The sequence below is a fragment of the Apaloderma vittatum genome, unplaced genomic scaffold (genome assembly GCF_000703405.1).
Source record: "Apaloderma vittatum isolate BGI_N311 unplaced genomic scaffold, ASM70340v1 scaffold2438, whole genome shotgun sequence".
Lineage (NCBI taxonomy): Eukaryota > Metazoa > Chordata > Aves > Trogoniformes > Trogonidae > Apaloderma > Apaloderma vittatum.
In genome coordinates this window covers 60,468-82,161 of record NW_009732278.1, presented here as the reverse complement: position 1 = coordinate 82,161, position 21,694 = coordinate 60,468, and the positions used below count along the sequence as shown (strand labels likewise).

At 41.1% G+C, this 21,694-nt stretch overlaps 1 protein-coding gene across 1 annotated transcript in view; it reads left to right on the top strand.

The window, feature by feature from the left end:
• Positions 1–21,694, top strand: part of LOC104278468 (unconventional myosin-X-like) — a 128,750-nt gene that overhangs the window by 59,758 nt on the left and 47,298 nt on the right. Inside the window, 14 exon segments of the mRNA XM_009875452.1 lie at positions 307–431; positions 1,340–1,353; positions 1,479–1,563; positions 2,229–2,332; positions 4,631–4,760; positions 5,680–5,798; positions 6,378–6,524; positions 6,668–6,768; positions 6,991–7,057; positions 8,372–8,464; positions 9,214–9,282; positions 9,489–9,571; positions 10,992–11,100; positions 14,236–14,316. Of these exon segments, the coding sequence (XP_009873754.1) occupies positions 307–431; positions 1,340–1,353; positions 1,479–1,563; positions 2,229–2,332; positions 4,631–4,760; positions 5,680–5,798; positions 6,378–6,524; positions 6,668–6,768; positions 6,991–7,057; positions 8,372–8,464; positions 9,214–9,282; positions 9,489–9,571; positions 10,992–11,100; positions 14,236–14,316 (1,327 nt within the window).

The following is a 21,694-nucleotide window of genomic DNA, read 5'->3' as shown; positions in this document are numbered from 1 at the left end:
GTGCTGAGACTGCTTATTTCTATAATTCAAGCACTGCAGCGAGAATTACGTGTGTGTTTTGAGCAGTTACAGATTACGCTCCAGAGTTGTTTAGTGTGATCAGTCTTTCCTGTTGCTTGAGTACTTGTGTCTTTCGATAGAAAATTGAGATGCCCGTTGTTAACAAATTGAGGATAATACTGAGGATGTAGGCTGTGTCAGAAGTGAGCTTTTTGGAGTGCTATTCGTTTCACCAGTCCCCATGTGAAACTATTGGCATGCTGGTCACACGTTTAATGCCCTTGTCGTTCTTCTGTATTTTCGCAGCCCGATTATGGAAGCCTTTGGCAATGCAAAGACTGTTTACAACAACAACTCCAGTCGCTTTGGGAAGTTTATTCAGCTGAACATCTGTCAGAAAGGAAACATTCAGGGAGGAAGAATTATAGATTGTATCCTCATCTGGTGATTTTTACCCCTGTCTGTGGGCACCCCCAATACCTCCTGTGCGGAGGGCTGCGGGGGGAAGCGGCTCGACCTTGTCTGTCCTTTCACCCCATCCTGAAACACAGCACAATTAAACTGAGCTGATGTGGGTGGGAAGGGGAAGCAGTAGGACTACATTTTGCATGTGTTTGTGCATGTGCACACATGCATTTGTGGTGGGGTGGGATTTATGTACTCCTGGAGGACCAGGATTTTGTATTGCTACTGCTAGTGCAGCTCATGTGCCTGTTCCTAGATCGCGAACTAACCAGCCAGAGTTCTTGGGGATAACTTCAGTTGTTAGCTATTTCCCTCACATATTATATCTGAAGATAAGATTATTGCTTTTCTGGAAAAGCCCCTGAAAGAGCAGAGTTGCTGAATTTCTGCAGTGTGAGCCTGAGTGGGTCAAATCCTTGGATTTGTCCTGCATTTGGCAAAAACTGGACTATGAGCCAGCTCTACCAAGATGCCAGAGATGTGGGGATGATGAATAAATATACTGAGGGGATCCTGCCTGGTATTTTGAACATAAACTTCCTTTATGGTGGGACAAATTTCATCCTTAAAGCTCTTTCCAAGCTTTAGGGAAAAGATAAAGGAGAGCAGATGTCTTTTAAAATGAAGAACATGACAAGTCCAGTTTTGATGGTATGAAGGAGAAGGTGGTGTGGGAACACACTGGTATTATACCTGCTGCAACGTTAGCATTGTTGCTGCTTTATTCATCTTACTATGGCAGTAGGGATGTCGTAAGAAAAGACCACTATGCTCTTTCTATTGTCTCAAACGAAAGAGAGAAGATTACAAATAGTTGGCGCATTAATTGCTTTTTACCTTATTCCTTGACTGAAGTTTTCCTTCCTGGATATAGATTTATTGGAAAAAGTAAGTTGATGTTTGCTTTTGCTCAGTTCAATTAGTTTGATTTACTATTTTCTTTGATATTGTGGATTAAAAAAATTCTTCTTAAAAATGATTGCTTAAATGGAAACTATTTCTTACTTCAACAGAATCGTGTAGTAAGACAAAACCCTGGGGAAAGAAATTATCATATATTCTATGCTCTGCTGGCAGGGATAGAAGACAGAGAAAAAGGTGAGTGGCAAAGCACAAGTCACAGAACTGTAGCAGCTTTCTGCTAGCAGTCAGCCATTGGGACAGCAGTGGAGAATTTAACTGCAGAAACCTGCTAACCCATGCAGAGAAATAGGTTATTTATTCAGCTGGGATTCGGTGAGTTCAAATTTGAGCTCAACTTGTTAAAGCAACCTGCTTAGTTGAAGAATGTCTCCGAGCTGCTGCTAATTTTTCTCCCAGCTTCTGCTATGGCCCTGGGAAAATTACTTGGGGACAAACATGCCTCATCCTGTTCAAGCTGAATATTTTTGCTGGTACCAAAAAACTCCGCAGCAACAAAGAGAAATAATTGTGGCTCTTCTTATCCTCTCTCGTAAAGAATAAATCCACTGAACAAAAGAAATGACATTTGTATTTGGGCAAAATTGCCTGAAGCTGTCTCGGCATCTCCCTTTGGGCCTGCTGTCTTTGCATGCTAAAAACTAGAGTTAGCTCCATTGTGCAGCTAAACAAACCAAAAGATGGCAAAATAGAACCCTGTTTTAATATAAAACTTTGATTTGTACATCACCATGATTTCTGGGGAAATGAATTATGAACTATTTAACTTTCACATAGTCATTTGTGGAGTGCTTTTGTTTTGAGATTTTCTTTTCACTCATCCTCTTTTCTCTCCTCATTAGATGCTTTTTACTTATCTGTACCGGAGAACTACCACTACCTGAATCAGTCTGGATGTATAGCGGATAAGACAATCAGTGACAAAGATTCTTTCAAGGAAGTAATTGTGAGTTGTTTCCTTAATTCTTTATGCTTTAAAAATGCTGGAGGTTCAGGTCCCTGGGACCCGTTGACAGAGCAGAGGACAAAGGCACCTCGGGCTTACTTGCACATGCAGCTCTCTCATTGAGGCACTAATCTTACAGCGGTTTTACGTTTTCTTGTAATGCTTTGCTATCATCTTGAGCACATCTTTACCTTCCTTCCAATAGTTGATTTTTACTCTTATCTTTTCAAAGTGTGCTATAATTTAGTGGAATTACTATGTTTTTGAATGAAAAGTTTATAAATTGGGAAGACAGTAAGGCATTTGTATGCCTTTGAACTTCCCTGCGTTATTTTATATTACGTCTATGTCTATTTTCTATCCTGAAGCTTTGTCCAAATCATGGGGTGTCTGCTGGGTCTGGAGTGCAGCACGTATAGAGCAAAGTGACTGGGCTTCTGTGACTCTTAAGTTGCAGTTACACAACAGAGTTGAAGAAAATGTAAACACAGATTAAAAACTAGGTCTTGATGGAGTCTTTCTCTGAATGGCTTATATCTTATACCCACAGCAATTAGCTGCAGCAATTTGTCTATACCGACTGTTGAGGTAATGGCTAATGGCTAATTGCTTATTGTGTTACTGAGGTGATATGTATTAGATTTTAAAAACGAGAGAAAATATTTGGGTTTATGCCTTTCACCTAACTATTTTTGCTGAGCTATGTTAATCTCTTTGCCAGATTGGGAAATTAGCAGTTTTTTAATGTAAAAAAAAATAAAATAAAATCCTTCTTCTGTGTGTGGCAGAAGGAAGTGTTGGGAAAATTGGTAGCTTATCGATGTTACAGTCACGCGCTTAAGTTGATTAGCATGACATTTAATTTGTGCTAATCAACCCAGGATAGGCAGAGCATGAAATCAGCTGGGCAGGTGATGCTTGTGTGCTGCCTGCAGCGCAGGCAGGGTTGGAGCGGGGGCTGAGGCCGCCAGGCTGCAGTCCCCAAGCAGGAGGCGGGCAAAATCCCCCACAGTTCACCCTCACCTGTCTTCCCCTCCTGTTATAGTGAGCTGCTTTGCCTATTTTTATTGTTGATTTAAATCGCAGAAATGTTACGTGAAACTTTTTGTAGGAGACAGGGAGGAACTGCACGGTGAGGGTGGAGATGAATTCCTAGTGCTGACACCTTTCTTAGAGCTCTGTTGTGAAAGGTCTTCCATACAAAATAAACCAAGTGTCATCTCTTCTCTGCTTTTAATTACGGGATGAGCCTGAGGCTTTTCCATTTGTAATAGATGATTTGTGAGATGAATTCCTAGTGCTGACACCTTTCTTAGAGCTCTGTTGTGAAAGGTCTTCCATACAAAATAAACCTTCAAGTGTCATCTCTTCTCTCTTTTAATTATGGGATGAGCCTGAGGCTTTTCCATTTGTAATGCATGATTTGTGAATGATTAATTCTGTCACGTGTCATCTGTCAGACACCTGCAGTGACCATAACATAAAGGGCATGAAACCATGATCTGGTATCAGATAGGCTCGTATTAAACCCAAACTTGGGAAATTGTAGTGATTTTGAGAGACATACAATTACTTACCCTTTCCAGGCCAGAAAGAAGCTTATGTTTCTCCTCTTGTTTTAATATTTCTTTAGATAGAGATTTGCTGTTCTTCTCATTTATGTAGTTGAGCCTTGGTTTTTGCCTTATTGGTTATTCAGAAAATCAGCACATTTTATATGTATCTCTCTTTCTTGCTCAGTTTTGCTCTGACATGTCAGACCACACTGGTAAGATGTGTGTTTGAGCTTCATGGCTTGCCCAGAATATGCTGCAGAAGGCCTTCTCGGAATTCTCTGTGGCTGAGACAATATATGAGCAAATCTTACATGTTACTGTGCTTCCTCCCACACGCCTTGTTACCTACAAGGCTAATTGGCAAAATTTGGTGAAAACACAAAGGAGGTTATCAGTTACTAATGCAAATTAGTGAAATTGCATCTGGTGCCTGACTTGGTAGGGCATTCCAATATTTATACAATCTTAATGAAGAATTTGAAAGCAAATTACAGCATCCTTACAGCATCAAAAGGTAATTTCTTAAAACTAGAGACATACTTAGATTTTCCAAGATGTCCCCTTGATGTCTGACAGTGTATTCAACTTGGGATGAAACCAAAGGCATTAACTCCTGCCAGCCCTCAGTCAGTCCTGACTTGCTTTGCTAAGGCCTGACCACACAGTTGGTGGGTTTGTCCTTGTCCCCGTTTTTGAGTCTGTGTGTGTGTGTGTTAATGAAGAAGCTCCCGTGTCGTTCCAGACTGCAATGGAAGTGATGCAGTTCAGCAAGGAGGAGGTGCGAGAAGTTTTGAGGCTGTTGGCTGGCATTTTGCATCTGGGGAATGTCGAGTTCATCACTGCTGGTGGGGCACAGGTGTCCTTCAAAACAGGTGAGAAGGCTGTGCATCCAAATGCAGGTGCTTCTTTAGGCTCTGAAAGCTGTATTCTTTGCTACAGTGAAAGGGTCTTAACTGCTTTTTAGCATCTGTAAATGTTGGTTAAAGTTTTACCTTTATTACTTTATATTTTTTGACAGATAAGGCAGATTAGTCTGCTGCTGGTTGTTAGGTCTGAATTAAGGGAGACCTCAGGCGCGTATTTATTCCATTAATAGCAGTTAAATTCCATTTAATGTAACTCCTTCTTTGAAATATTCTCAAGTTGCTAAAACATAAGTTCTCAAGTACGTTGCTTAGCTGAGATCTCTACTAAAGGTATCTTGTGTTAGAGCTTTCAGTGCCTCAGCTACAAATCTGAAATTACGTGTTGGTTTATCTAAAGGTTGTGCTGACAAGCATTTAAAATGTTTGTTCAAGTATGACAATGCTTTATATATCACATTACAGCAAACCTGCAAATTAAAGTATGCCTATAAGAAAAAATTGTCGTTGGTTTTCTTTATTCACACCATCCCAAGGGAAGCTGAAGTGCATTCGTGTGGACCAAGAGTGAATTGCTGTTTGTATTTAGAAAAACATGTTAGTGTAAGCTGTAGATTGTTTCAATCCTTGACATGTAACATAAAGAGGAAAATAAATATGTGTGACTTACTTGCGTATTTCCAATGCTAAATTCCTCCAGTTGTGCATGTTAAAAGTATTGTGCCCTTTCATGAGCAGCAAAAATATATCCTAGAGTCTCTAGTTTTGTTTTTATCTCTTAATCACCATCATTTTAGAAGCTCTTAAATGGTGGTGGTAGTAATAATAATAATAAAAATAACAACAACAACAGTAATACCACAACAAATAAGTTTCCTAGTCTTACACATTTAAGGACATATTCGTATTTGTCTCTTTCTTTTACCAGCGCTGGGTAGATCTGCTGAACTGCTGGGGCTGGACTCCACACAGCTAACTGAAGCGTTGACACAGAGGTCAATGATACTCAGGGGAGAAGAAATCCTAACACCTCTTAGTATACAACAGGTAAAGGCATCTCAGTTTTGATATGATTTTAGGGTCTGTTAAGTATATGACTTCATCTCCAAGTCCAGGGAAATCCTTGGTCACTCAGGAACAGAAGCTTAGCTCATGCAGCACGATTGCTGTCAAGAATACTACATAGTTTTCTGAGTAAGGGTGTAATTGGACTTTCAGAAATCTCTGTAGATCCCATGCTATGATTCTGGCCAGAGTTTGTAGCTTGACTCTTGTTATTCTTAGCAAGCCGATCTTTAGAAAAGGTTAAGGTAAGATGTTATTTCCTATGCTCCTCTTTTCTTCCTCTCCTCCTTAAGTTTGTCATTTCCTAGTTTTTGAATTTTTTGACCTTTAAATGTAATTTTCAAGCCACACATGTGTACAGCTGTTAGAACTTGCACCGTTAAAGCTTAAATCATGATACCCTGTAACTATTAATACACTTGTTGTTACAGTGCATAGAGATACAAACCTTATTGCATTATACATTGGTTTCTGCTGTGCAAAGGACAGTGACCAGCATAGTCTGGCAAGTTCTCAGTCACAAGGGTGATTGATGTGTTGCGTATTCGTTTTTTAATGCAGGCAATAGACAGCAGAGATTCTATGGCTATGGCACTTTATTCTCAGTGTTTTGCTTGGGTCATTAAGAAAATCAACAGCAGAATCAGGAGCAAGGAAGACTTCAAGTCCATTGGAATTCTGGACATATTTGGATTTGAAAACTTTGAGGTAGTTTGCTTATTCAAATGATCTGATATTTATGCCTCAGTGTCCCTAGAACTTTGTTATTAAACATGTTCTGACTTAAACCAGTTCCTTATTTGCACAGGATGTGCAGTGTATGCATTTTTGAAAATTTCTTGTCTCTTTAGGTAAACCGTTTTGAGCAGTTCAATATTAACTATGCAAATGAAAAGCTTCAGGAGTATTTCAACAAGCACATCTTTTCCTTGGAGCAACTGGAATACAGCAGGTAACATATCCAGGTGAAATTTGAAAGAATTTTGAGAATATCAATACTCGTCTGAAATCTGTGTTCCCAGCTACCTCAGCTTCCTTTGAAAATCTCTCTCTGGAGCAGTGTATTTTTTAAAAGCAAGCTGATTTTGCTGTAATTTGCAAGATAAATACATCAGCGTCACGTAAATAATTTTGTCATAGTTGTCGATAAAAAAGCTCTCCTTATTTTTCTTAGGGAAGGACTAATTTGGGAGGATATTGACTGGACAGACAATGGAGAGTGCTTGGATCTTATTGAAAAGGTAATAAAGAATTTGATATCGGTACCTGTTTCTAGGCTTTGCTTTGAAGTAATAGTTCTTTAAAGCACTTGCCAACACAAGAACAACAAAGAACAAGCAGGAGAATGGTAGATCCTTCACATTTAAACAGTGAATTTTTAATCAGGTCATTTTCATCTGTGGATATATTATACATTGTATTGTAAGTTCTCTCTATATACCTTTCCTCGTGGTAACCACAGGAATAGAAAGATGGGGGCAGAAAGAATGACAGTGTCTTGCTCCTATAATGGCTTTTCCTGGGATGCGGGTAGTCTTCATTTGTTGCCTGCCACTTTTGGCTTCCTCCATAATTTTGCGTTCTGATCTGAAGGAACCGTGTCAAAGAGCATGAAGTTTCTGCAGAGGTATGGCAGGAACATTAGCGGTGAGGGATCAATGAGTTCCCAGTTCGCTGCACAGAAATTCTAGCTCCAGCTGGATGGCAAAGCTGAAGTTACACATCGTTTCATCCATGTTCACTTGTACAAGCGGCTGCGTGAGGTTGTCTCCGTAGCGGGGCGTGTGGCTCGTGACTTGAGGTGACCACAGCGACCGATGGCAGCGAGGAGGGGACCAAGCTGTTGGGACGTGACTGCAGTCAGGACGATGTGGTTCATCAGGAGCTGCTCTGGGCCACGGGGAAGTGGTTTATTAAAATGTGCACCTGGAGAACTGTGTTTTTCTGAGAGGCCGGATCGACCTGAAGCTTGCTGGACACATTAATTAACTGTGGGGTAGCTTGCTTTGTTTACCACCTCTTCTAGTATGAGAAGTAGGGAACATCAAAGGAAATGACATGGAGGCATATGCAAAGCAAAGGGAGCTTGTTTCACACAGTGCATAGTTAAGCTGTGTGTCTTTTGCTGTACCCCTGGGCACTGTGGATGTTAAAAGTTTGCATTGATTCGGTGACTTAAGTGGCTGTTTTTATGGAAGAAAAAGTTTTGAAAGGCAGTTTACACAATCTTATCCAATTTAAGGGATTCCTGATCATTGAAGATCTCAGAGGCTGGGGCAGTGTCACTGAAAGCACCTAAAAACTGCCTAAGTCAGCACTGTTGCTTCTTCCAGTAGTTGCTTTTTCTTTGTTTTACCTTCGCATCATATGCTGAATGTTTCAAAAGGAGTGTGGCCAGAAAAATAGGATTGCAGTCCTCTGTGAGAGTGGAGTTTTACTCAGATATGTGCCTCTCTGCACACAACTTCAAGGACTTCGCGATTTTTCTAAAGGGAGGGCAATGTCTATGTCCGTCTGTGCACTAATTTGTCTTTTGCCTCTTCCTGCTTGTCTAGAAACTGGGGCTGCTGGCACTCATCAATGAAGAGAGCCATTTTCCACAAGCTACTGACTCCACCTTGCTTGAGAAGTTGAATATCCAGCATGCTGTATGTGATGTTTTGCATGTTTTCTGTGTAGTTTATGGGGGAGAGAGGGGAGTTGTCTCTTTGCTTCTGTAGAAATTCATGGTTCAGATATGTGGGTGCATAGTTTTAGAGGCTATTTTGGACTTGATCCTGATTCCACAGCAATCCATATCACTTGCTGTCAAGGCTGAGTCTGTTACATTCTTCTTGCTGTCCATTTAAATGTTTCTGATATTGGTGAATAAGGCAAATTCTGCTCTTATTTAGAGCTCTAACAACCTGCAGTAACTAAGATTACCTAGTTCTTCAATTTCCCTTGATTTAAAGAAGTATTTACCTTGATGTCATTTACTGAAAGGTTGCTGTTTCTTCTGTCCAGGATAGTGTTACCTTTATTTGTGATCCTATAGTTATTTCTGAGACTTTCTGGGATACAAACATACCCACCAATCTTTGCCAGTTTAAGACAGAGCCTCCTTTTTCAAAATGCCTTTAATAGATGGTTCTGCCAAATGGGATCGGGTTTAGTATAATGCCTTTTTAGATACTATAAATCTGTTATTACTGCATTTGAAGCAGCCCAGACTAACAAATTCTATTATCATTATAAGTTGGTTGTTTGCTTTTGGAACACTAATCTTCTGGGGAGTTCGCTGAAAGACAATGGTGTGTTTAGGTCTGGGTTGAGAAGATAATGTGACCCTTTGTATGCTCCACTCTCAGACACCTTCCCCCCAAATATTTTTCTCTTTTCTTTCCCCTCCAATTAGAACAATCCTTTTTTTGTAAAACCAAGAGTTGCCATTCACAACTTTGGAGTGAAGCACTACGCTGGGGAGGTAATTTTCTGTTCTTTCTTTTTTTTTTTTTTTTTTCTTTTCTGAAATTATTCCAAATGGAGTTTTCATTAGCTTAATTTTACCCTGAGGCTGCTCAAAATTAAGTAAAGTGCTCTGTTCCCTCAGTGTTTTTTTTACAGTACCACTCTTGTGAGAGGTGCCTGACTGCTTGGCTTGTTTTTTCAGTCAGCTCTGTTTCCTGCTAGGTCCAGTATGATGTCAGGGGGATCTTGGAGAAGAACAGAGATACTTTCAGAGACGATCTCCTGAACTTGTTACGTGAAAGCAGGTACGTTTCTGTAACTTTTTGTTTAGCATATGATGTTAAGGGGTGTCGTATCACCTAATTCTGCCAGGGTTTATCGTCTAATTCTACTAGGGTTTGAATATATTGACAGAGCTGAAATGAGTATAAAAGAAATATAAGAGGTACATATAAACAGATCAAACTGTAATTGGTTCTCACAAAGTTGAGTTTTCTTGCACAATACAGCACCTCCTCCCTGTTCAGTCCAGGGGTTTCTTAAGGAGCTCACTTGGTGAAAGCTGGTGATGGTTTTGAACTGTTTCAGGGTGCCTTACAGGCAGTGTGCATACGTGATTTTTTTGCTTCACATACAGCCTGATTTGCTTGCATTTCTGGCATTCCCTAATTTGGTTGAAAGCTTAGTGTCGGCGACCTACCACAGTGCAAATTGCTGTATAGTAATTTGCTTTAAAGGGAGAATTTCTATGAAGATTTATGTTACTGAGAGCCAGAGCTTGGGTGTCTTTGATACCTGCAATACCTCATGTCACTCTGCTGTGTGAGGTCTCAGGATCCTTACAGTGTACCCTGTGAGCCGGAGTGGTATCACATAAGCCTTTTTGTAGGCATATTGGTTGAGACTCCGGAACACCCAGAGGGGTGACAGAAGAGGAGGGAGATGAGCCTGTGTGTTGCTGTCTCAGCTGCTGCCCTCCCTCATCCCTTCCACTCATCCTGCCCTGCTGGGTGAGCAACCTGTGTGTAAATCCCTTAAGCCCCTCTATGCGGGGGAAACAGTTAATAAGTGTTTCCCTCTCTGTTCTGGTTTCATGACAGATCTGACATGGCATCTGTCAACTGAAGTATGTAGGTAAAAGTAATGAATGAGTTAAAGCTGCTGGGCCTGGCTTTGCTCTTGCACCAACATCTGTCTGGAGCTCAGGTTGAAAGGTCTGTGTTTCCGTAGAAGTGATAAGAGGAGGATACCCGACTGATCAGGTAGAAAGCAGCATACACAGCTCATATTTGAAAGTAAGGCTCACATGGATAGTTATTGTCTGTTATGGCCCCAAACAAGCTGGAAGTCTTCTATTTTAGTCTTTGTTCAGGTACAGTTCCCATTACAGTCAGTTGGTTTTCTGGTTGAACGAGTGGAGTAAAATGCAGTAAGGACTCTAGGACTTCATGCTTCATTTCTGTAATGATATGTTGGAAGAGGAGAAGAAGGAACCTCCTTGTTTTGCTTTGCTTTCCTTTGGTTTGGTTTGGTGTTTTCTTTCTCCCCTGCATAAATCGCACAGAAGCAAAATCTATTGCTTATTAAAGATTATGGAGAAAATCAATAAGCGTTTTTTTGGGTGGAGGAGCTGCTTTGTAAGGGATGGTGCTTTCTTTGCATTCTGTATTGGTAAACCTCGTAGTCTGTTAAGACATACTTTATTATTTTTCTTTCCAATTTCAGTCTCGATTTCATCTATGATCTGTTTGAACATGTTTCAAGTCGCAACAATCAAGACACTCTTAAATGTGGAAGCAAGCACCGAAAACCCACCGTCAGTCTCCAGTTCAAGGTTAGTTCATGTGTTGTCGCTGCTCGGTAGCTAATCAGTGGTAGATAAAGTGGCAGATTAAAATAGGCAAAACTTCAGCATCAAGACATTGCTGTCTCCTCTGTGAAACTGCACTTATCAACTGATGAGCCGCGCTAGCTATCATCAAACTGACACTAACCTTCCCACCACACCATCTGCACAAAGCCTTCGACTTGCGTATTTGTCCTTATTTTAAAGCTTATCTGTGAAGCTGGTCTCTCTCATCCTAGTTTTTCTTTCTAATCTAAGGTCAGCCACAGAATCGCACAAGGCCTTACAGCTGTTCCAGTGTGCTAAGAAAAACAAGTACTGAATAAGTTCTTCATTAAGGTGTTACCTTGCTCTTTAACTAAAAGTTTGGAAAGCATTTTTATTAAACACCTTATTATGAGGCTTTATAGCCCTCCCATCAAAAATGGCACCAAACTGAAATCTAGCATGAAGTCTATCTGCAAATGATTTAGAAGAGAGAGATTGGCACAAAACTATTTCTAAATTGCAGAAGTACAAGTCTGGATTAGTTGTCTCTGTTTGAATTAATATACATTTGCACTGTTCATTCTTTTTTTTTTCTTTTTTATTTTAAATGGAGCAGACTCAAACCCCTTGAGGGCAGATTTTATCATAATAAACTATTGCTAAGTGTTGGACAGAGCAGCGGAGAGTGTATGCAAGAGCAGACACCATGTCTTTTATTAAAAAAAAAGAAAAGATACTGTGTTTCCTGGACAGCTTGCTTCGTATCTCTGTCCCAGACAATACCCACTTATTGTGAGATGGTACTATTTGCTAACTCCCTGGGATAGCAGAAGCTACTGTTTCCACTTAGTCCTTTGTACCTCTGCAAACCAAACCTTTGAGATGTTACTGTATAGAAGTTGACCATATCCACAAGGTAGAACATGATGTGGAGTTCCTTCTGTCCTCCGTCAGGGCCTCTAGACAACATAAAGCATGATAAAACATGAAATCAAAACGTTGTTGCCTAAGGCTGCAGTAACTGACCTGTAGCCAGCTGCACTGCTTTAGGAGAGGTTGACCTTCACATCGTGCAGTCCCCATTGAAGGAGGTTGGGTTTATTTTTCCAAGGTTTTAAAGCCTTCGAGGGATTACTCCATCTCATTTCAGCTGAAGATAAGAACTTCACCTTCACAGTTTTATTCCCCTGATAGGTTGGTTAACTCTTCATTTGACAGCCTGCCTGATGCGGGCCTGGGGGTGCACACAGGATAGCTGAGGTTAGATACCATTTGTTTCAGCCTATTGCTTAAAGTAGAGCAAACTTCAGATTAGCTCTTCACCAGACAGTGACTTTGGGGCGGGCAGCGCTGTGCGGAATCTTCCTGTCTGTACCACGAACAAGTGTGAAAATAGGTTACATTTTTTGTTTAGACTGATCCACTCTTCCAGTCTCTGTAAGTAGTAGCTTGTGTGAAGAGAATTGGCTTAGCTGTCCATAGATGTTGTAATGTTCACACAGGTTTAATACGGGTGAAGCCTTTACTTATTGTAGCTGTAAATAGTTGTCTTTACACAAAAATGTTTGTATCTTCTGGCTGCTTAGTATTTGCTGCCTCTGACTCCTGGTCTGTCAGCTGGCAAAGGCAAACGCACCAAGAGCTATCAGTTACGTTCTCAGTCACTTCACTGTTTGCTGCCTTTGCTCCATACCAGATCCTGCACACAGCCACAGCTCGACCTCTTGCCTTTATTGCTTCCCGTTTAATCATCAAGAAAGGCCTTGGTTTGCAGATTAAAGCAAGAATTCATTGTAACAGACTGCCACTGGCAGTTTTACTCCAAAACATATGGTAGCACACACAGTGTTGCTCCTTTAAAAAGTGGTTTTTCCGTCTCCTTGGCAGCCTGCTGCGTATTCTGTTTGCTGCCTGGCACGCAGTGCCACCTTTGAGGGGTGAAACATTATCATTGCTAGCTTCAGGCTCTTCAGAGCCCGCGCTCCCTTCCTATACAGCCATTTATATCTCTGCAAAGTAAATGCAAGACTTCAGTTTAAAATGGTTTATCATACTTAATGATGCAGAATGAGGCAAGCTGGAATAAGACACGGAATGACGACTCAGGGAGGAAAGGTGTGGATGTGCAATTAAAGTGATAATCATAAAGGCACTGAGAGGGATTTTTGTGATTTTTATCTCCAGGCTGCGGTTCAGACAACTGATAGTCTGATGTGTATTGGGTTATTCAGAGTTCTAAAACTGGGAGAAAAAATCTGTTTTCTTCTACTAATTTTTTTTAGCTGAACCTGATAATCTTTATTGCTAAATGCAATTAGACATCACATGACAGAACTGTGAAACTACCTAATGCTGTTAGCATTGTCTTTTAGTAAGACGTATTTTCTTTACCACTCTACTCAATTTTTGTTAATTTCAGGAGGAGGGCATTTTAAAATCCAGTATTGATAAAACAATGTCTACTGCATTCTAAAGTAACTCTTTTTTTTTTTTTAAGTTGTCCATAGATGTTGTAAGTGTTCACACAGATTTAATATGGGTGAAGCCTTTACTTTTTGAAGCTGTAAATAGTTGTCTTTTACACAAAAATATTTGTCTTTTTATCTTCTGGCTGCTTAATGTTTACTGCCTCTGACTCCTGATCCCTACGCTACTTTACAATGTCTACTGCATTGTAAAGTAACTCTTATTCTTTTTTTTTTCCGCTAGAAATTTTTAATATTTTTTTCTAGACTTCTCTTGACTTACATTTATTATCAGAGTGTTCTTTTAGCAAGAAAGGTTGAAACTGCACAGAAGAAGGGAATTCCTTTTGCACAAAATGCTGCTTATAGCAGGGAGAAGAGTGGATATGGGATAGCTGCAATGGAAAGAGGAAATCTGGATTTGTGGGTATTTGAGTTTTACCTTTGACCCCTTTCCTTGTGTTTAACTTGCTCAAGTTCCGCAGTTTTGGAATGTGGATCCTGAGTCTTAAGCACTCATTCAGATGTTCACAGGGAAGAGCTACAGCAGTTTGCGGCGCGTGCCACTAGGTGTTGCAGTTAGATGCAGTGCTCGGCTGCAAGAGCTTTTGCTGGGGTATGTTGCTGGCACAAAAAGTCAGCTTGTGAAGAGCTGTCCTCTTTCTTTTAGGAATCACTTCATTCTTTAATGGCGACGCTGAGTTCTTCAAATCCTTTCTTTGTTCGGTGCATCAAGCCCAACGTGCAGAAGGTAAGATTTAAAATCGCCCCCAAATTTTCTATACTTTTATTTCTGGTTATTTACTGCTGAGGGTAGCATTCTTCACTGACTTTGTAAAAGGCTTTGCAAGGTGAAGGCATTGGGAAAGGCTTCTGAGCTTATTTTTTGCATGTGGGCTGTGTCTTTGGGCAGCTTTCTAACAGTTATTACTCACAGCGCTGATAAATGACTGACTCTAAGATTGGTTATAAAAGGAAGGTAAAAGACTGCACTGCATGTTTGACAACTCTGTAAGAGCCTTTTTGGGAAGAAATGTCAAAACAACAAAGGTTGTTCTAAATCACTAGAGGCAGAGAATGGTGGCTCATAGAGTAAAACCTGTGAATGACCATCTCTGTCACCAGACTCTTAGTCTTTCAATTTGTGTACAGTTCTAGTTGTCTTGATGCTGGCTGTTTTGTTCTATTACAGAATTATGTTTTTAAAACAGAGTTGGAAACTCAGGCTTACTGTCTCAATTTGTCTTTTGAGAGACAGATAAAGAAAGGCAATGTCAAGACTTGGATATGTTGGAGGGTATTTTAAAAAGGAAGTGATAATGGTATAGCAGTCGCCGAAGTTAATAGTTAGCCTGGTCCTGACATTCCGGGGTTTTTTCATCTTGTTTTGGCTTTATAGACCATTATTCAGGTATTGTCTGCAAAAATGTAACGGGCAGAGGTACTAGTAAATCTGGTTTATGATATTCACATGACAACTTAGAAATTGACAACTTGGCTATAAATCCAGTTTTATATGTTACATTTTTGTGGGATTGCTGTTTAATCAGGACACTTTAACACGTCAAATCTGGCAGACTTCATTGCAGGTTTTCATATTACCTGGATGGTACATCCTCAACTTTACATGTTTTTTAGTTTCTAACTGGTAACTGTTTTCTGCTTCTGCTCTGTTACTTATCTTGGGCCACATAAAATGCAGATTGTGGGCACCTTAGCAAGAGGAAACAAACTGGAAAAGCGAATAAGAGCTGCCTTCTGCATCCTGAAGTGTTGCGTGCTCTTTTGCATCCAAGTAAGCCTCATCTCCACAGTACCAAAGTCACAAGGATTTGCCATGGTTGATGCAAGAACCAGGCACTTGTTGCATTTCCGTAGCAAGGAAGACACTGAGTTCCCACTCTGATGTTCCTTGTCACTCTACTAGTCTTTTCCCACTAGAATGCTGCATCTCTGACAAATTTGGGATATGCTACTGGATCTGCACACATATTCTACTATCATTAAAACAAAGTTCTCTCAAAATTAGCAGCTGTGCAAGCAGAAGGAGCTTGAGGCAGCCTCACTCTCAGGAAACCACATCTAATTGCAGGAGTACATGCAGGAGCAGATTGGGAAATTCCTGTAGACCCTCCCCTTCAAAGTGTGTATAAAATGTCACTGAAATCTTACACCAAAATGTTTGTCCTTGTTTTCTGTTTGCTTTAAATTGATTGCAAATTTAGTTGATTTAGTGGCCTTACGAAATGAGAAATCCTATTTGAAGAACAAGACTAGAGAAAAGGGTCCCACGGTTTACTTGTTGTAACTAATTCGGTAGAAGACTTGATAGAAAATGAGAAGGAAAGCCATGTATAATACTTGTCCAGGGGATTCTTCGCTCAGGGAAGTGTTTGTTAAAAGCATTTTTGGGATTCACTGTTTTAATTGCTGTCTGCTGTGCACTGCTCCCTGTGTCTTACTGATGCAGTGATTTTTTTAGTGCCAGTCTTGGGACGTTGTTGTTGTTGCTCCTTCTGCAACAATTCAGGTACAGAAGAAGGCGCATGAAGAGTATTTGGCAGCCCTGCAGCTCAGCTTGATTGTGTGGATGCACGCCACGTTAAACATTTCCTAATTTATCCTCTCTGTAATTCACCGCTTCTTTTCAGTTAGACAAAGGAAAATAAGGCGAGTCAGTTTGCATAGCTCTGAACCAGCATGGCTCAGGGACACGTTAGTTGTGCATGGACTTCCAGGGATTAGTGCACACATGACTCGGTGTGTGGAGTTGGTTAGAAACATAACTGCGTGAAGCATTGAGATGGGCTGCTGAAATGGAGAAACTAGGATTGAAAGAAAGTAAATCTTCACTGAGTGTTTTCCTCTTGTGTTTTCCGTCCACAGTTTTCACTCTGAGTGATGGTAATATGGAGTGATAAAGTGTCACTCTTCAAAAAGTGCTTAAATGGTGCTTGCCAAGTAGCAAATATGTGAAAGAGAAAGGGGTGTTTTAATTGCTTTTTTTTTTTTTTTAAATATGCAAACTTAAAGGAGCTGAACCAGACAGACTCATCAAGGAGAGAGCTGAAGTTGTTTTACCAGGAGCAAAGCCTCTCAAAAAGCTGCTTGTTGCTCTCTGGGTTGGGTGTGAATAGGCGACACACCTGTTGGTGAGCATCCTCTGTAACTCCGGAGCAGAGGAGCTGGCCGTGCTCGAGCTGCTTTGAGCTGTTTGAATTCTGTATGTGGATGGGGTTGAGCAGATGGAAGACAAGTTCAAGCTTTTGAAAGCAGAACATGCACTAGGCAGTACTTGCTCTGCTTTTCTAGGCATTAAGATGCGTTCATGTTGGATAAGAGATGTGATAATTTACAGTAATTATTTGGTTTTTTAATTGATCAAAAGTTTAATTTTCACATATGTTACAGTGGCAAGCAAAAGCAATTCAGCATATGCAGTAAACCACTGAACATTTACATATCAAAGCAGGATCTACAGTCATTAGTGCAATTTCCTAAAGTGAACGCACAGAGTACATGACCTTTTGTCACAAGACATTTCAGTGAGCAAGCCTCAGACAGAACAGAGGACCCATTAATCTTTGGGAGACCTCCGAACAATCAGTGTGTCTGTTTTCACAGTTTCCAGTCTGTTGTGAACTTGCCATAACGTGGAAACTTTTCCACTTGGTATGCTTAATGAGTATTTGCTGCTAATGAAGGGTCTTTCTCCTCAGCTCTCCTTATCTTCAGTGCAGCTTGCAGACCTACATGTCATTTCATCCTTTTGAACTTTGACACATCTTTCTCTGTTTCTTGGTCTCATGTTTCTCTTCCTGCCTCCTGTTATATTCGATAATGATTCTTCCCTGCAACCTTGCATTTTCTCATCACCATCTATCCTTTAGTGTGCACGTTAAATAAAAAAAAACAACCCACAAGCAACAACAACAATACAAAAAAGTAATAAACAAACAAGGAGAAGACTGCGTTTTTAAAACAAGCTAAAACCATTGCTGCTGCCGTCAACTGAATGTCTCTTCCAGGTTGCTGCTGTTGATAAAGTTGGTGCCGCTCAGGAGACAGTCTCGGGTAAATTTAAGATCTGAACTTCCTATAAAAGCTGTTTCAGAGGCAGAAATGTTCTTGTTGGCCAGAAGGAGCCAGCCTCAGGCAGGTTGACTCAAGTACCTTCTCAACTTCTGTTCTTCGTTTAGGATTTTGCTCCAGAAAATATATTGACATGATTGTTGTAAGTGGACCTTACCTCCAGCATCTGCATGGCCTCGTCTGTACTGATCTATTAAAACCTCAATTATTACAGCTTGCTTCTATAATTCCCTGTTCTTGAGACTTCTTCAGGCTCAGACATGGCTGTTCTCTCATGACTGTAAGTGGGTGCATCCACTTCTCTTTGGTTATAGATCTAAGTCCAGTTTGATAGGCAATATCCTGGCTTCATTGTAGTTAGCATGAAATATTTGATGTACACAAGGATTTCACCTGAAGCAGGATTGTAGGGTCTCTACTCACCTGCCTTTATGCTCATTTATTGTGTGTCTCGTTCCTCTGTTGCAGTGATGGTCTTGCCACTAGCAAGATAAAAACCACCTTCTGTGAAGCTTGTGAGCTCTGAAGGGGCAATTCTGTTTCCAGCAGGGTTTTTTAATATTTTTTTTTTAAATCTTAAAATTTAATTAGATATGGCAAAGAAATGAGACAAAATTAAGCCTATACTCTAAACCTGCTGCAGGGCAGGGGTTACAACAGAAAAAGTGAAACTAGTAGTAACTTTGCAGTTCAAAGGAAGACTGGTAGAAAAAGGTCTGTAATAAATTCTGTGAGGCTTACTGCTGCTTAGAAGTCCTATCATGCTCCGTATTCATTCTGGGGAAATTACTGTCAAGGCAGTAAGACTGCTAACAGCGCTTCTGGGGACAGAGCCATTTGGAGGGATCAAGGTATGCCTATTGGCACCTGCAGTGTACTTTGAGGTCATTAGCGGCCACAAGATGCCCTGGAATAGCAAGCCTTATGTCCCCTAGTGTGAAATAAGATGCAAACCTGTTTCTCTTGGTGTCTGAATTAAACTTATGCTCTTTAAATAACTCTGAATCATTTCAGACATAAGCGTGATACCAGCCTAAACACGGGTTGGAAGTACAGCTCAGGAACGCGTACAAAGGAACAATGAGAGAACAGCTTGGCCTCATCTGCAAGGATGATTGTATACAGGGTGTGGAGCAGGCACAGGCTCAGTATGTGAACTGGTTGTCAAGCTGGAATTGCAATATTGTCATATTGACACTTGACTGTATGAGTTACTGAGTTTGCTTTGTTGAGAGATTTTTTTGCAGAAATACGGATAAGGACAGTGAAGTCTACCGCTGCTGCGTTGAGAACAGCACTCACATAAAACCTTGAAAGATGCATCATTTTCTGGTGCATCACTTGAGTAATTAGATCAGGCGCTAGAAAACTCCTTAGGTAAAAGATGTGATTCTGTGATTCAGGGAGGGAGACTCTGAGCTTCAAGGATATACTTCTATACCTTCAGCATCTGGATAAAATTTTACTTTTAAAAGTATTTTAAAAATTATCCTTAAAGTGCTCCAGCTTCAAACTTCTGTGCGCGTCCTCCTGCAGTTATAGACCAAGCATGTGTTTTATTCACCAACCTCAGTCTCTCACCAGACTCTGAGTCTCCTTACTGGGAAGTAGGATGCCTTTGTGGGTTTTTGAAGATGCTGAGCTCAGTAGTTAATAGCTAAAAAGTGTTAGGTCCTCAGTGGGGGTGTGTTTATGGTTTACTCAGTTGCAGAGCCCTGGGGTAGCCCTTCTGCAGCTGCAATGTTCTCTAGTACTGAGAGCTAGCAGATCACAAGGTAAATTTGACTTGCTATCCATAAAAAACAGGGAATAGAAAGCCTGATCGTCACATTAATAGCTACCCTGTCATACTTCAGAAGTAAAGGGAGCAGACTGTGTGGCCCAGGTACAGCTGCTGGGTGTGTGCAGTGCTATCTGTAGAAAGTTAAGGTCTAGTTCATTTACAGCTGTATAAGCAGCTCATGTATTAGAGATCATTATTGCATGTTTTTTAAAAAAACTCCTCTCTTTGATCTCAGTTGTTCTCAGTAAAATACTTGTTTTAAGAAGGCTTTCTGGCAGCCAGTTACTGCTGTCGTTCCTGCAGGAGGAAGCAGAGCCACAGGCTCTGAGCACGGATCGGGGCTTGCTGGGGCAGCATGGGTCAGGCTCGGGGAGCTGCTTTCAGGCTTATGCTTTGGGAGGAGAGCCACCATTTCCCAAAAACACAGCACGTTGGCCCGATCTTGCAGGCCAACAAATGCGCAGGGCCAAATACAAACTATTCATCCTTAGCCCTTTAACTAGCTCATAAGGCTAGTTGTTTGTAATCAGGAAGACGCGGTCGTAAGGTGTGGCGGCGTGCCCGGCCAGCACTGCTTAATTCAGCTACCTGGATCTTGTCGCCTTGGGTTTTGCCGAATTACATAGCTTCAAATCAAGACTTGTGGAGTATGTCCCAGCTGCATCATTTTCTGGCACATCACTTGAGTAATTAGGTCAGGTGCTAGGAGACTCCTTAGGTAAAAGTGATAGGGAGAGTGGGTGTGAGGAAAGCAATCACTCCTGCTCGCAAAGTGCCGGCAGTGATGTTACATGTGAAGCTGAATCCGTGGCTGAAAGAACAAGATGATTCCTGCAAGGAGGTTTGTGCTTCGCAGGCAGTGCCCAGCTTCTGTGTCACCTCCAAAAGATTGCCCCCATCACTCCCATGGCGTAGCGTGTTGGTTGCGCTGCCCGGGAGTCACTGGGTTGTCTCTTTGTCCCCAGCTCGGAGTGTCGCTGCTTACTGGGCTGAAGTAGGTCATTCCACTCTCCAGGCAATCACCCAGACAGGCATGTCTTCTTCCTCCTTCATCAAGGTTTGTTGTTTATTAAGCAGGACTGACTAGACTTCCCTTTGCTAAGTGTGTTAGGGTTTCAGTGACTGGCACAAGGAGTTTAAAATCGAGGTGTTTAAGTTTGGGGATAGAAAGCTGCCGGGGAGGGAGCAGGCGCTGTGCTGTAAAGATTGCAGCGAACTCCAGGCAGTGCAGACAAACAGAGTTTTGCATGTTTTGCAGCACGTACGTGCACAGTTGCCAAGTTTCCTGGAAAGGTGATTTAGTAGGACTCCGTCCACAAGTGGTAGGAGTCATTTTTGGAGCTCAGATAGTAACTGTGGCAGTGTGCTCTCATGAGCAGGGTGGGGGGGGATGCTTGGGGAGTAAATGCTGCTTCAGGAGGGACTTGGGAGGAGGTGACCAAAACAGCAAAGTACTAGAAAAATTCTGGGTAAAAACAAAATGTCTAGATGTGGGGTTTTTTTTAAATGCAACGCTTGCTGCGTAGTTCAGTGTAATATTTGTAAGCTCTAAGAATTTTGATTGCTCCAGCGATTGGTCTGTCAGCATCAGCGGGTCTTACTGCCTCTAGCTGACTATAAGCACTGCAATAACTCTGTGTTTTGTGCTACCTGATGATTTTTTCTGTGTGTAATGAATTCTTTCATATGTGACTGTGTGACATAGATGGGCATAAGTAGAACTTCAATTTCTAATCCTAAATCTGAAGTTGTTTTCTTTTTATACGTACAGACCAAAGAACTTGGCATTTCTTCCTTCTTGTGCGCTCTACCAAGTGTTTGAATTGGAAGCATTGTCATGCAAATGTATGGGTAGAAGAAGTGTGTACTTCATCAAGCTTTGGAAGTTTTCTTTTTTAACTACAACAAAAAAATCCCCCACATCTCTAGATGGCAATTTACATTCAAATCCTGTTTGCTGTGTTCTCATGGAAACTACTCCAAGGGAATATGCACGGTCCATGATAAATAGACATCCTTAGAGCTCTGAAAACTTTCCTGGGGTACGAGTGTTGTTGTCTAGCAAAAACTTAAACTTTCATAACTTGAATTTTGTGCATTTTATCTCTTAAGGTTTAGGAATTTGTTGGCTGTGAGATTTGTTTTCGTTCTTGATCCCTATAAGGTGAGATTAGCTTTCGTGTCCTGTTAAGTCAGGAATATATACAGTGATTGCTGTAGAGCCAGCCCTCGCTAGGCTTGACTTCCTTTGAGT